Source organism: Mizuhopecten yessoensis, unplaced genomic scaffold, assembly GCF_002113885.1.
Source record: "Mizuhopecten yessoensis strain PY_sf001 unplaced genomic scaffold, ASM211388v2 scaffold8811, whole genome shotgun sequence".
Classification (NCBI taxonomy): Eukaryota; Metazoa; Mollusca; class Bivalvia; order Pectinida; family Pectinidae; genus Mizuhopecten; species Mizuhopecten yessoensis.
The window spans coordinates 1,370,733-1,385,084 of NW_018407733.1; the positions used below are offsets into that span (position 1 = coordinate 1,370,733).

Below are 14,352 nucleotides of genomic sequence, written 5' to 3' on the forward strand. Positions count from 1 at the left end.
GTGATACAACTGCTAATAACAAATATGCTGAAAATCCACATCGAAATGTAAATGAAGTTCCTTCGTTTGGCAGGAACACTTTACCATTGTCACGAAAATTTTATAATATAATTAAACATACATGTAAGGCGATGTTGAACTGTTCCAGCCAAGTAAGTTTTATAATACAGAATAGAACATATTGCATATCATTTGAATAGAATCTAGAATTTTGAGCATTGTGGTAGGTTAGGAATGACTTACCGTTTCGCCAGGTCGTCCCTGCATTCCAATCACCCCTGGTTCTCCTGACACCCCCTAAAATGTAAATGACAATACCACTAATGCTATACTAATCCTTATATTAGAAAGTCTTGTTTTATATAATTCATTTACAGTTGTAGATATTTGTAATGTAGGGGGAAATCACATTTTGCTGTCTTTAAAGAGCAGAAACGTTTATATATACGTGAGTTATGTCTTGTCTATATCTCATTAAGACGTATTTCAAAGTTTAAAACATGAACTATACTTTCATTTGTTTAAATATTTAAAATCATTACCATAATGCCGTCGACACCTGGTAAACCCATAGGGCCCTCATCGCCTTTGTCACCCTAAACAAGAACAATAACATTTAAATATATAAACCAGTACACTTAATCAATAAATGTTGCAATTATTGTAATACGTCAATATAATTAGAGTTTCGAGTAAAAACTCCTTAAGACCATTACAAAAATAAATAAATTTTATAAAAAGGCCCTTTATCACTGAGGGACACCTGATAACGCCTTCTATTGAGAATATATTAAACTGTAATCGTAACAAATAGAAAAATAATTGCATCAAGAAAGCAATAAATTTTACCTTGAATCCTCTCTTCCCTTCGTCTCCTTGTCCTCCTTTGTTACCCTAAAATATAGAATTTTAATTACCCATATAATTCTTAAGTTTCATTGACAATATTGATATCTTAATTGACTTAATTAACCAAATGTCAAATTTTGTTAATAAAATATTAACACATTTGGCCTTCTTGTAAGTACTCATTTTGTTTACGTGTTAAATTTTTCACCTACAAAACCACAAGAAGACATATGCTTTATTAGAATGCGATTGTTGTTTATTTCATTTATTTTACGTGTTCCTAATATTGGAAATAAACATGTAATATTACTTAAATTTGAATGATTCTTCTGAAGTGATACCAATTATTTACAATGGTAATCATGATTTTACAAAAATTTAAACAATTGATTTTGAGTTTTGAATTTTGGCTTCCAGTGAATTTCGTCTATCAGCATGGTTCTTTCGGTGAATAACAACGAAATGCCAATTTCACTCACCTTTGGCCCAACGTCACCCTGGACTCCTTGAGGTCCCATAGGTCCAGCGGGGCCCTACGAAGATACATATAATATTGAAAAACTGTGCAAGGTACAGATTATTGTATAAGTTTAATCAATATGAAAGAATGAAAGAAACATTAATTGAAATATATGATCTCGATAACTTTGTAATTTTAAATATATTATCTTATTTCTGAAATCAATACATACTATTATTGTTAGTTGAATAGAAGTCATTCTATGACTAGTATGTTTAGTGTGTGCTTTTATGTTTTTCAATTGCAACAACAATATGGTCTTTTGCAAGAACACTAAATAGTAATTTTTATATCGACACTGTTACCTAGGTAGTGACAATTGTATTTCATATACAAAATATGCTATTTACTATGTAAATGAAGACGTTTAAAACCATAAATGACAATAATACACCCATTTCTATAGAAGATCGCTATATTTACCTCCACCGGAATGTGGTTAGATATATCTGCTTCAAGAACTTGACTCTGTGTAAAATAAAATAAAAAGGAAATCGTTTTGGTGATTACTGTAACGTGTAAAATTCTCTTTGTGGATGATACACACCAATCAGAACCTTCATACTTAGTAGTGACATTTTGTCAGAATAAATCACAATGGGGATTCACGTTACTGTCTGCATACATGTCAAATGAAGACAAGCATACTGACAAAATCATACGGTTCGTGTATCTTTACACACTGATCCTATATAGTAAATCATAGAATCGACCATGTCATATTGCCGGGTGTCAACAAGATCACATTCACTGATAAAATTGAATCTCTTCTTTATCTTGTCTCTAGTTTTTAGAAGGAGGATTAGATTATACGGTTGCATAACGAGACAAATTCACATTTGCGCTATCTACCGACTGAGTGAATGCTTTCTAATTGCTTGTGAGGTATGGAATCATTCGCTGACAATCTACGACATCGGTATCGCGTCCATCTTGAGATCACGTCACTGATTTTGAACTAACGTTGTATGTGTAACACTGGTTTGTGGTGTCCCACACATATGAGTTTCAATAGCCTTCGACCCACTGAGTCATATTTTCGTCATATTTTAACAAGTTAAAATTGCTATTTCAACGTTTCAGTTGCCCTTAGAAAAATATTTTTTTTTATTATGTATTGTTATTCAGTATACAAAATAAAACATCTGCATACCTTACTCTTAAAGCCGTTTTGTTAAAAGTTGTGCGTACCAGACCTGATCAGATTGCTTCGTAAAACAAATAAAGCTGTCTTGGCTGTAGTGTAGGCATTTACAAAAACAGTATTTTCCTTCCGTGCAAGTTGTGTTACCAACCTTACTAAAGGGATTTTCCTGTTTATGGAAAGTGTTGACCTCTATTCTGAACACTCTCTTATCTCTAAGCACAACTCTTTCTCTCTCTCCCCACTCTTACACAACACACAATCAACACAAGTTACCGCTGGCCTTGTCTACATTGATTTGACTGGGTTTGTTTTTGTTTGACGTCCTTTTAATAGATATGGTCATTTGAAGCAGAGCAAGAAGGTTTTGATGGTGGAGAAAAACCGGAGCATTTGGAGACAATCCACCGACCCACAACCAGTCCCTAACGACTGCAAAACGTGGGCTTCAACCAGTGGTGGAGAGCTAGCGATCGTAGACGGGGTGGAGCCACTCGGCTATCGCGGCCTTGTCCTTATATTCTAATAGTGTTCTCTTTAGCACTCTACATGGTTCTACACGATGGGTCCTGTATAGTTTATAATACATTACATAAACAGTGTGCGTGTATTATAAGTATGGTCCTACCGCTGGCCCTGGTGGCCCTGGTGGTCCTTGGATACCCTGCTTCCCCGGAACTCCATCGTCCCCCTGTCAGTAAATTACAAACATATATTATAGTAATATGTAACAAGGAAAAAATATCAAAAATCCGGAACCAAACAATAAATAATGTTGAGTAATATTAACGATCGTATTAAAGCAATAAATTCATCGACATTGTTTTCGAAACGTTAGGTAGTACTCAGGTTTCTTTTGATAACATCTAGATAGTATCGTTCTTACATTAAAACCTCGAGGTCCTTGCTCACCGTCTTCGCCCTGTAGTCCTCTTTCACCCTGAAACACACGCAAAGTTCTGACGTAAAATATGTAACATTATAACGTTTACACTCTTCGCTTTCCTGCATCAAATTATTTCATGATCCATTCACCTTTGAAGAATTAACTTAATTGGGATCAATTTCCATGAGATCTTATCTATCGAAATATTTTGAGTATCAAATATGACATAGCAAAACTATACATATCTATGATAAAAATATATTTAAACACAGCTGTTTCACATTTGGTGTAAAATAAATTCATTCACGGTAGATGAAATATCTATTAAATTTAAAGAGTTTTTAAAATACATATACGTCAGGATCGTTTAAGATACCATCTCTAAACTGAGAAAGTCGTTTTGTAAGAGGATACATTAATCATACCAATTTACATCATACGGCAAATTAGAATTACCGTAATACGAACAACAGTTCACATTTAGGATATTAATAGCGACAAATATGCTTTAAATGGACAATTTATGGACATCATTTCATCCATCTATCTGTCACTGCCCAGTATCGCCTCTAGTTGACAGAATATATCATACTGTGCAATGGTTCTACATTGTCTTAACTCGAGACAGAGACCCATTGATATTTATGTCGCCCTTAATTCACTCAGCAATACATCAATTTGTTTTGTCGTTTGAAACGTTTCAATAAGAACAGGATAAGTCAAATCCATTTCTATTCAAACGTCGATAATTTAAGACCGTCAAATAGTTATCGTACACCGAACCCGCTGTATTGAGTATCCCGCCCATTATCAGATTTAGATATGTTCATTAAAACAATGGCAAACATGTGATGAGGTTCGACAGGGCATGAAGTCTATGTAGTTAGAAAAACAGGTCAAACAGATAATCACTGTGATCTGTCAGCATTTCAGTTACACTTTATACAAAAACATTCCTTTAATTATTGTTTTACGGAAACAATAAATCTGCCATGTGTCTATAAAAGACTAAGGGTCGCGTTGCAACATTATGGCGTGTTTTTGACAGGTGCTATAAACATTTGTCAAACGTAATATTGGGTAGTTAACGGTTAATATATCGTACCATACAGTGAGGTCAATTTGAAACGAGTAACTGTCAATTTAAGTCTTCATAAACAAAAGGTATATATTATAGCATGGTTTGAGCTGGTTATATAGACCGATATCATTGAATGTAGCACCTAACTTCAAACTTGTTCACATCGTATCCTTCTGAAAAGGTATATTTCGATATTCTGTGATACAGAATTTAGATTTAATAACATGCTATACCGTCACGCTAAGGATAACCACAATCAAAATATAGCTTGTAACTCTTTTTTCATTGGATACAGACTAGCAATATCTTACAGTTTGAAATCATATCAATCGGGTCCAGTTGGAAATAAGAGAATAACATATATACATTTCGTTCTAAAACATGTGTAAGTTATATAAATTGAAATCATTGTGACAGAATGTTTCTAGCTGGTGGACACCATAAAGTTGAGGGTAATGACGTCACTTCTGTTCACCTTTAAGCGATCGTTGGTCGCAGATGATCGTTACGATAGTATCAAAATATATTTGTAGACGTGAACGGGGAATTATTGTATTAATCTTTTCAAACGAATCAATCGCTGATGCATTCTTAAATTTCCATTTTCGAATAAGCGTAATTACATTCACAAACTACATGTGTATATGGTCATATCGAATGTCGTTATCCCTCCAAGAAGGTTTATAAGACAGAAGCAGACAGGGGTAGCGATATATACAACAATTATCATGTGTTAGAGCCGTGTGTTGACAGTAATGACCAGTTATCACGATACTCACTGATTTAGTGCGAACGGTTAAAAGACAGAGTACAAGAATCGGTACCTAAGGTTACAGTTATATAAATAACAATAGCTTACCGACTTAAGAACAAAATAATCATTGATTATTTTATGAATAATAAAGTTCCATTTTGAATGCATTAACATCATTTTAGTCCCAGTGATCACTGCCATTTAAATATACTTGTGATGACATGATCTTTTTCCTATAGGGTTGAAAACATTTTATTTTTAACCTTCAATGCGTGAAGTCTCTCGATTAAGTACAGAGTCGGGTTACACGAAGCTGAATAATGTTAATTGAACATTAAGGTTACACTTTTGAAATGAAAAACGATTTAGTGAACCATTAAGCTTATAAAGTCAATGGCGGATCTATTGATCAATCTTTTATCATATTTCCTGGTGATAAAATTGAGGTGGGATAAATCTTTTAAAAGTTATCTTAGGTCACCACCGAAAACAACGGGTACGACATAGAGAAAGGGGAGGATATATATCCTAAGTGTTACAATATGGGCATAAGATCATTTCTGGTTTCTTCGCTGTCTCTTCTAGCAGAAGAAATAGACGAAAACTCCCTATTCTGCAGGAGACCTAACATTAGTCGCCTCATACGAAATGCTGTGGGATCCAGATGGGATACTACCTATCATCATGTCATATCTATTCTACCCGGTCGAGAAAGAACAGATCTAAAGTCATGTTACACACTTTTGAGAACAATAACATTCCAAATCCTGTCTCGTAAAATTCGAAACATTGGCGATAACCTATTGATATCAATAAAGCTATTACGACAAAACTGTAACTGAAGAATACTGAAGACAAAACAAATCGCTATTTCAAAACAGTAACGATCATGATTTTTATAAGGAGCCGAAATTTACGAGACAGGTTCTGTCCACTTTCAACCCATAGCGGGGCACTTAACACCTCGGAGGTACAACCATGTAGCAATTATGCCAGACTGCTATAGAATTCGGCCAAGTGACACCCATCAACCAGCTTATCTAGTACAAGGTAAAACAATGCTGTAATACATCCTTAATGAATATTGGTACGAATGTTTAAAGTCGTTAATGAATTGTATTACCTATCTGTACAATGTTGTTTTAAAACGGTTTGTGATCAAAGGCCCAAAATGGGACCTAATGATTTTGTTAGTATATTAGATAACAGGGTCCCGACATAAACATCTACAGTAAAGCTGTAACGATACATATATACACGATAGCTGAGGTCAGCACTTTAACGAAGGGTTGTTCGTCAGGACTGGTCTTGAGATACACTCTACAAAAAATGTATACCTATGAGGAAAAAAACCCCGCTAAGACCCATATTATTATTCTCAATTTCAAACACTAGAAAACAGTGCAGATCGTCGTTTTCACCGTTTTTTGTCGATCCCCCTGTTCTTTTTATATTATATTTATTTATTCATTGTTTACATATTTGTTTTGATATTCTATGTATTTCTGTTCTTCCTACCCCCTTAATAATATTTTTGTTGTATTATACTGGTAGGCTAATAATAATGAGTCAATGAAGTATTGGATCTTAAACATGAAAACATTGCATTTCAACAAATGTCAATTTGATGTTATTTTGGGCGTCAAACTGGTTATAGTTATTTGGAGTTTGAACAATAAATCTATGCACAATTCCAGCTAAACCATAGCTATAACCTAAATTATGTTGAGGTGTCATTACCGGGTATCTAATCTTTATAACGCATTGTGTTATTTAAGTACTCTGTTGATTCATGACTTTTACAATGTTGGAATAGGCGGCAAGCAGTAAATGTAAAGTGCAACAGATAAAATATCTATTTATTACCTTCTTTTTTTCTAAATTCTTTGCATATTTCCATCCGAAAAGGCAAATCATGTAGTAACTTTTGAACTCATTTTCGAAAAACTTAGACATTTATTCAAAAGAATGAGAGAGGTATGTTATTTGGCAAACATGACTTCTTACACGTATTATTAAAAGAAAATTGCAATTCTGTCTTACCGTGTTATTAATCGAGTAAGACACAGATATTTTTTGTAATATTTCGTAATAAAACAGTTATATTTGAACTGACTATTAATACCCGCTGAGACGGATATTAACCTGTTGCTGTATTACATTAAAATGCTGTTAAAGACGTGATTTTAATAAACTTTATGCAAAAAACATTCTCATCTACAAGCGTGTGCCAGACACCAGCATGGATATAGTCATATCGGAATTGACATCACATGAATTCCATTTGAAGTGATCAACATGTCTAGGATATACATTATAACGTGCCAAGAGAGCAAACTTGTTTAAACAAAACGGTTTTTTCTGTAATTGATACTTTGATGAAAGTTACAATTGTATTTTATTTTGTTGAATATATATTAATCGCTAGGAGATACCTGCATTTTTAGCTTAGAGATTTCAGTTTGATTAATTTAAGTCAATAGTGATATTGGCATGTACATAATAAAAGTCCTTTTTAATTAGAAGCCTGTTTCTTTTTCTTCTGGAGTCGTAACCATGCTTACACTAATTATCCGACTAATAATATAATGACTTAATTTCTTCTACATACAGTAGTTAATATTTACACAAAACACTATGAGACCGCAAAAACGTGTTTGCAATAGATACACTTTTAGTTCGCGAATTCAATTAAGGATTCCTGTATCACTGCCAAAACCTGAAACTATGCCTTCGAAACTTATTTAACTTATGCTTTGAAAGATCATTTCTGTAATGAAAAGTATACCTTGCGGGACTTCTGTGAAGGAAAATAGATATTAAATAAACAAAAACTAATAAAACGTAGTGCTGCATTGCAAGAAAAGGATTCGAACAGTGGACCTAATGTACGAAAAACAACAGTGCATTGGAACAGGGATCATACATTTGAATAGAAAGGTAAACAATGTAAGGATGTTGTCTTGTTGTCAAGTTATTGATATAAACACTTAGTTTAGAAAGGTTACGTATTGTGTAAGCGCCATTGTGCTATCATGAAAGAACAATTTAATGCATGTTCACTTTGGATTTAACCCGTGTCCTTATATTGATATCCGATATAAACAAGTTGCCATGGGACTCTTAAACTAACCTGAATTCCCCTATCTCCTTTTTCGCCTCTCTGACCGGCCACACCCTAAAACAGACAATATTACATTCAGGTTAATTGTCCAGTAATCGAAAATTAAATTAGTAATCGTAGCTGTCTAGTTAATAAAAATAAATGAGGGTGGAATGAATGACATGTTGTATATGACGATATATAAAGTGTAGATATGTTCACAACAAGACATAAATTTAATTAGTTACGGCATTTAGAAAACTCTTTACTCAAATCAATATGAAATATCTAAATTCTATAAATATGAAATTCTCATATTCAGGATATCAAACATTGCTTTCAGAAAGCAGAAACCTTTAAAATAAGGCAATTCACATTTTGTTATTGTCAATTCAAATAAAGCAACTTATATATTTCTTGAGAATGACTTAGAATACATATAACATGTCACGGGAATGTAAGTTCCTACCTGTTGACCCTGGTGTCCTTGAGCCCCTTCGGGACCTTCCGGACCCACTGGACCGACAATCTGGGAAAACAAATATCAAAATCAATACAGGAATTTTAAAACCGTGGAGTCATCATTTTGTGCAGTCTAGTATGCCTACATATATAAATGTTATTGTGATACAACTTGTAACTGGTCTGAACCCACCTTTAATTTATTGTGTTTTACATGTAGTCTATCCCGAAATACAAATGCAACCACACCTACTAAATAGCACTAAGACAAACATTTGGTCCTCATCATTCAAAAATACAAATATTCTAATCAAATGGAACACATATAATAGACCTGATAAATTTGATCAACAGTTGTGTAACAATCACTAGAATTACGAAGTTGAAAAGATTATTATGATTTCAAACATTTAATGGTATTTTTTAACTTACGCTTTCTCCTGATCTACCGGTTTTGCCTGGTATACCAGGGGTCCCTGGCTGTCCATCTCGACCCTATTTTAGAAAAGGAATAAAAATGACTATACTTTCAGGAAACGATGTGACATTGCCCTATTGATTAAAATGCTACAACGAAAACTTTTGAAATTGCTTAAAATTAAATGAAGAAATACATGTGTGATGAGTGTAAGAGCGTGGAAACCTATATTAAATTCTTGTTTACATTTTCGAGCTTATATTCAAATAAATGCAGAACTTCTACATACCCGTTCACCCCGTTCTCCAGTAGGACCAATATCACCAGGTCTACCGTCAGTGCCCTACAATTGAATATGGTATGTATCAGATGTTTTAAATTTGGTTTTTTTCCTAGTATCGTATATAACGATGTCCTTGGTAATTTTCTAACCATTTTTAAAAGATAATACAAATCTTTTTTTTTAATTTTTTTTTATTTATTTTTTTATATACAAATATATAATATCAAAATAGATAATCTTTTTCATGATTTAGAATATCTTTAATTTGTACATCGATTGTCGTCTTTGGGTCACAAACCATGACCTGGCTATACTATCGAAAGATGATGTAATGTTTTGATGAGTTAAGGAAACACTCCATAACGCTACTAATGATAATTTTGCCTTTTCACTCACATCCATGCCAGGTACCCCAGGTTCACCCTGAACACCCTCATCTCCCTGTGATCCTTCGGTACCTCTCGGACCCTGAGGTCCAGTTTTACCAGCAGTCCCAGCCTTTCCCTGTTGAACATATTTGATCTAGTAAAACTAATTTAGATACATTGTGTAATGTGTTGAAACGTTATTAATCAATGTGGAGATACTATTCTCTCGTCGTTGCAATGTCAATGTCATCTCTTTTGAATTTTTTAAAACACATCATTTTCAAAAGAACGTTCGTCTGAAAATGCCAATGGATCACTGCTTAGGAAACATTCACATTTTAATTTTCTTCCTGCTTAATAAATATTTAACACACTGACCGGTTTTCCATCCCGACCGGCCGGGCCCCTCTCCCCGGCATCTCCTTTGGGCCCCATTAAGCCGTCGATGCCATCCAGACCGTCACGTCCATTTCGGCCGGGCGCTCCCTATGATATAAGGAAGGATATAACATAGTATGGAACTAACGCGTATCATGGATTTTTGATCATATGCTCATCGTCGAATTCTGTGAATATACTTAAGTTCAGAGTAATATATGTCTAACTAAAAAAATATAAGTATGCTATATGCTAGCGATAAAACAATTCAAATTAATCAGTTGATTTCAATCACAATGTTAAATGCAGATCACAGTTTGATTCATATAGAACGAAAACATTTTAAAATGTTCAACACATTTCATCAGTTTTGAAATACGTAATATGAAAGTTTTACTTTATACACACCGAATGTATTAAATATTTCGTCTCATTGTTGTACATTTAACAACACAAATCGCTCACTCAGTCATAGCTTGAGATAGGGATCAGTCAGTCCTCAAACGTTGCGACATGTTAAATACGTACATTTGTTTGTGTATAAAGTTAAATCTTTGATATAACATCTTAAAATATATTCTGCTGATTGCTTCATTCCAATGTTTTTCATTTCTCACATTCTTGTACTCGCGTGTAAGATAGGTGTGACTGTATAAATAATCATGTGGGAAGCTAGTAGAAATGCGTAGCCTTGCATGGACATTGTCACTACCCCATTACTACTACGGAAACGATGCCATGGCATTACAGCAATAAACAACGTCACAAAACCGAATGGTAATCAGCATGAAAAGCAATAGTTGTACTCACTGGCACTTTATTCTGAATAGTAACAAGGTAATGTTTCCAACACATTTAGAAAACTCTTCGAGTGAAGAGTTTGTTATGTTCACTGTCAAATTAAAATTTAAAAAAAAAGAGATATGTTTGGATTTTTTTTTCAAAACTTTATTTTTTTTTTCATTTCAATGAACCGTCCTTAATACGTGACTGTTTGACATATTATGTAAAATGAAAATGATAACTTCTAAAATTGAGGAATATGACAATTTTCAAGTACCTTTATGACAGATGTTTCAATGTTGATGTATTAAGATAAATATGCTTACATTTGTTCCATTGAGTCCACGTGGTCCTGCTGGACACTGAACTGTACAGCCCATGTCTCCTCTTCTCTGAATAGACAGCATATAGATTTATCCACACGCACGCATAGTGAATGCTCATTTCAAAAAGCATAAGATTATATTTATTATCAAAGATCATCCTTTACAGAAACAGAGAACTAGTTGCATGCATTCAAAACGTTGTTATTGCTTTCTAAATAAAACACGTGTTAACCAGAACCAGGAACTACGTCATAATGATTTAACAATAATACATTGCATTAATATTATAGCTAAAGTATGTGTACCTTTCTTATGAATACACAATGCATTATCAAATCGAATTGCTACGTGAACGATTTATTTCTGGACCTCAGTTCAACATAAACTTTCATTAGTATATTATGAATGCATACTATAAGATTTAATAAGGTTTGGTTTTAATGTACATATATGATCGAACATAATGGTAATCCTGAAAATGTATAAATGTATTCAAATAAATATACGTAGGTACTACTGTATAGAGGGGTTATATTTTTATGACGCAAATGAACGCAGAATTATAATTAATACCACAAGTTTGTTTTCCTGTGGATAAAAGGTAAGTTCTATAGGTTATTAACTGGGCTATGCGAATTTTACACTCAGCAAATAATTTCACGTTAAACTCCCTGTTAACTTGCCATAAAAGCGCTACTGAGCATTTAAACATTGATAATCCAGATGCAAATTACCTGAAAAGAAACCACTCTACAAATATTAATACCATTTAAAAATCAAGGACACTTTTAACAACTTATTGAAAAATCAAACTATTGCGACTTTTGCGTTTTTATTGAAAACGTTTGTGTAGCGGTTAGGATACCCATGTCTGTAATTGGTAATCAAACGTGCTTCCTGAACATCTTACACAACTTACAACGACGATGCGAAATTTTGTTCGGTAACGAGAGGCTAAATAGGTTAAAAGGCAGACACCCTGGTATCCACATTTCAGTAGAATAAAAGCCTAGTTAGCTTAAGAAATCAAAACCTCAAATACTCCTCATGGTATGCTCTATAAAACGATGGAATTTATAGAATATTATGTAAATTATAACGGGAAATGCGGAATGCAGATCTAGCAGACAGAGGAAATACATTTGAACCTTTATATTTATTTAGATATCAGTTCTTTTTATTTCAAAAGACGATCTCTTAAGCTAACAAGGCGTTGAGGAAAACTGAGATCAGAGTGAAAAGATATAAACAGATACATATGTAGAGAAGTAAATAACCGGTTTTTATGTTACATTTGTACTTGGGTGGGTGTTATGCACTTACACCTCGTTACGTAAACCTCCTCGTATATACAGCTGTATCGTATTATAATCTGTAAAACGTCCCAGTCTTTATTAGACACATACTCCTACAGGTTACATGACCGCTTAAGTTATATGTTAATTGTTATTATAATAAACTTAAATATATTTAACAAAAGATTATTGCTTATTGATAACATTTCCTTTGAAAGAGCAACCCTTATAGATACTTGAAATAAATACGACTTTGTTGTCATGCATAATAAATATTTTCGATATATTTTAAGCATTTGTTTATCTGTAACATAGTTTCATACATCAACCGAATGATAACAGAAAGTACAGTGTTTGGTACTGCCGCTGAAGAACTTCATTAGCGTTGAATGACACAGAATATAACTGATTCAGGCATATAAATGATGATTTTATTTCTCATTTCAACATGTCTTTATCAGAAAGCGAGATAAATAGTTATTTCAAATGTTTCGCATACTACAGCTCTAACTCAGGATTTTGTTTAGGTTGATGTTGACATTCCCGATTCCTACATATATAGCGTCACGTGAGTTATAATTAAATATTTTTTACCATTCTATTATTATATACCAACATTATTGTGGCAATTGGTCGCTGTTCACTGACGCTAACGAAGTTCCGAGCGATACCAAAGTCTGATATTAACATTCTTCTTTACCAATGTGCATTAGACTGTGCAGTGTATAACTATGGTGCGAGGTACAAACTCACTACTTGTTGACGCATCTTAGTCACATTTTTAATCTGTTCAAATGCAAAGGAAACCACGAAGGGACAGTGAAAGAAACAGTTCATAATTAACTGATACATATTTGATAAATACGAGTTCTTAAAAAACCATTTTAGGAATAGTAGGTTAAATGCAGGCAATCTAGCGTTATTTTCATATCACGTCACGCATGCGCACAAGCAACCGGAACTGTACCTGCTCGCTCATGTAGTTTCTTGACTCGCTCTAGAGAAGAAAGTGACATCACATTTTATCACCAACACCCCTCATGCACTTACTCCATGCAAATTATCCAATGAAGAATGGCACAGGCCATCCGTAGCCGAACATAGGCTGTTTTAAAAGAACTGATTTGAAATATTATGTAAATGAAATGATAATTAGTTGTAAACAATCACCATTGAAGCAAATTTAACGAAACAAAACTAAAAAATACACCCATTAATAGGTGAAGGTATCAAATGACTGTAAGAAAAATACAACAACGGGAATGTATATCATAAAAACAAATCATTATAAAAATCAACAGTTTCGGTAAAAGCAAGTTCACATAAAGCATATAGATATCGGTGAACGAAATAGCTGCTGAATGCAAGCTTTATACATGTATATGATTATGACGGGAATACTCGATCACGATGTAATTGATAAAAGAGGTATACTGGAAGTTTTGATTGATTTCATTATCAGCAATTTGTTACGTGATAAACATACCGGAAGTTCGTCACAATTTTCACGTTGGTGCTTTGACGGATCACAATGAATGACCAACCACTGGAGTTCAAACTGGAACAGAAGAAAGTATAAGGAAATAGCAATACATGATAAGCGATATTGTGTATGTATAACACGCAGACAGACAGTTAATATTCCTGTCGTCATAGAAATGAGTTTGGCAAGACTACTTCGTGATAACATAACATCTTTTTC

General features: G+C 33.7%; 1 protein-coding gene across 1 annotated transcript in view; it reads right to left on the reverse strand.

The window, feature by feature from the left end:
• The window catches only part of LOC110456584 (collagen alpha-1(I) chain-like), a 154,721-nt gene that overhangs the window by 36,651 nt on the left and 103,718 nt on the right, over nucleotides 1–14,352 (reverse strand). The window contains exons 8-23 of the mRNA XM_021507404.1: nucleotides 14,137–14,208; nucleotides 13,618–13,647; nucleotides 11,356–11,421; nucleotides 10,247–10,354; nucleotides 9,897–10,004; nucleotides 9,507–9,560; nucleotides 9,232–9,294; nucleotides 8,807–8,866; nucleotides 8,368–8,412; nucleotides 3,400–3,453; nucleotides 3,142–3,204; nucleotides 1,793–1,837; nucleotides 1,329–1,382; nucleotides 850–894; nucleotides 543–596; nucleotides 244–297 (exon numbers count right to left, since the gene is read on the reverse strand). Coding sequence (XP_021363079.1) covers nucleotides 244–297; nucleotides 543–596; nucleotides 850–894; nucleotides 1,329–1,382; nucleotides 1,793–1,837; nucleotides 3,142–3,204; nucleotides 3,400–3,453; nucleotides 8,368–8,412; nucleotides 8,807–8,866; nucleotides 9,232–9,294; nucleotides 9,507–9,560; nucleotides 9,897–10,004; nucleotides 10,247–10,354; nucleotides 11,356–11,421; nucleotides 13,618–13,647; nucleotides 14,137–14,208 — 975 coding nt within the window. The remainder of the gene's footprint in view (nucleotides 1–243; nucleotides 298–542; nucleotides 597–849; nucleotides 895–1,328; nucleotides 1,383–1,792; nucleotides 1,838–3,141; nucleotides 3,205–3,399; nucleotides 3,454–8,367; nucleotides 8,413–8,806; nucleotides 8,867–9,231; nucleotides 9,295–9,506; nucleotides 9,561–9,896; nucleotides 10,005–10,246; nucleotides 10,355–11,355; nucleotides 11,422–13,617; nucleotides 13,648–14,136; nucleotides 14,209–14,352) is intronic.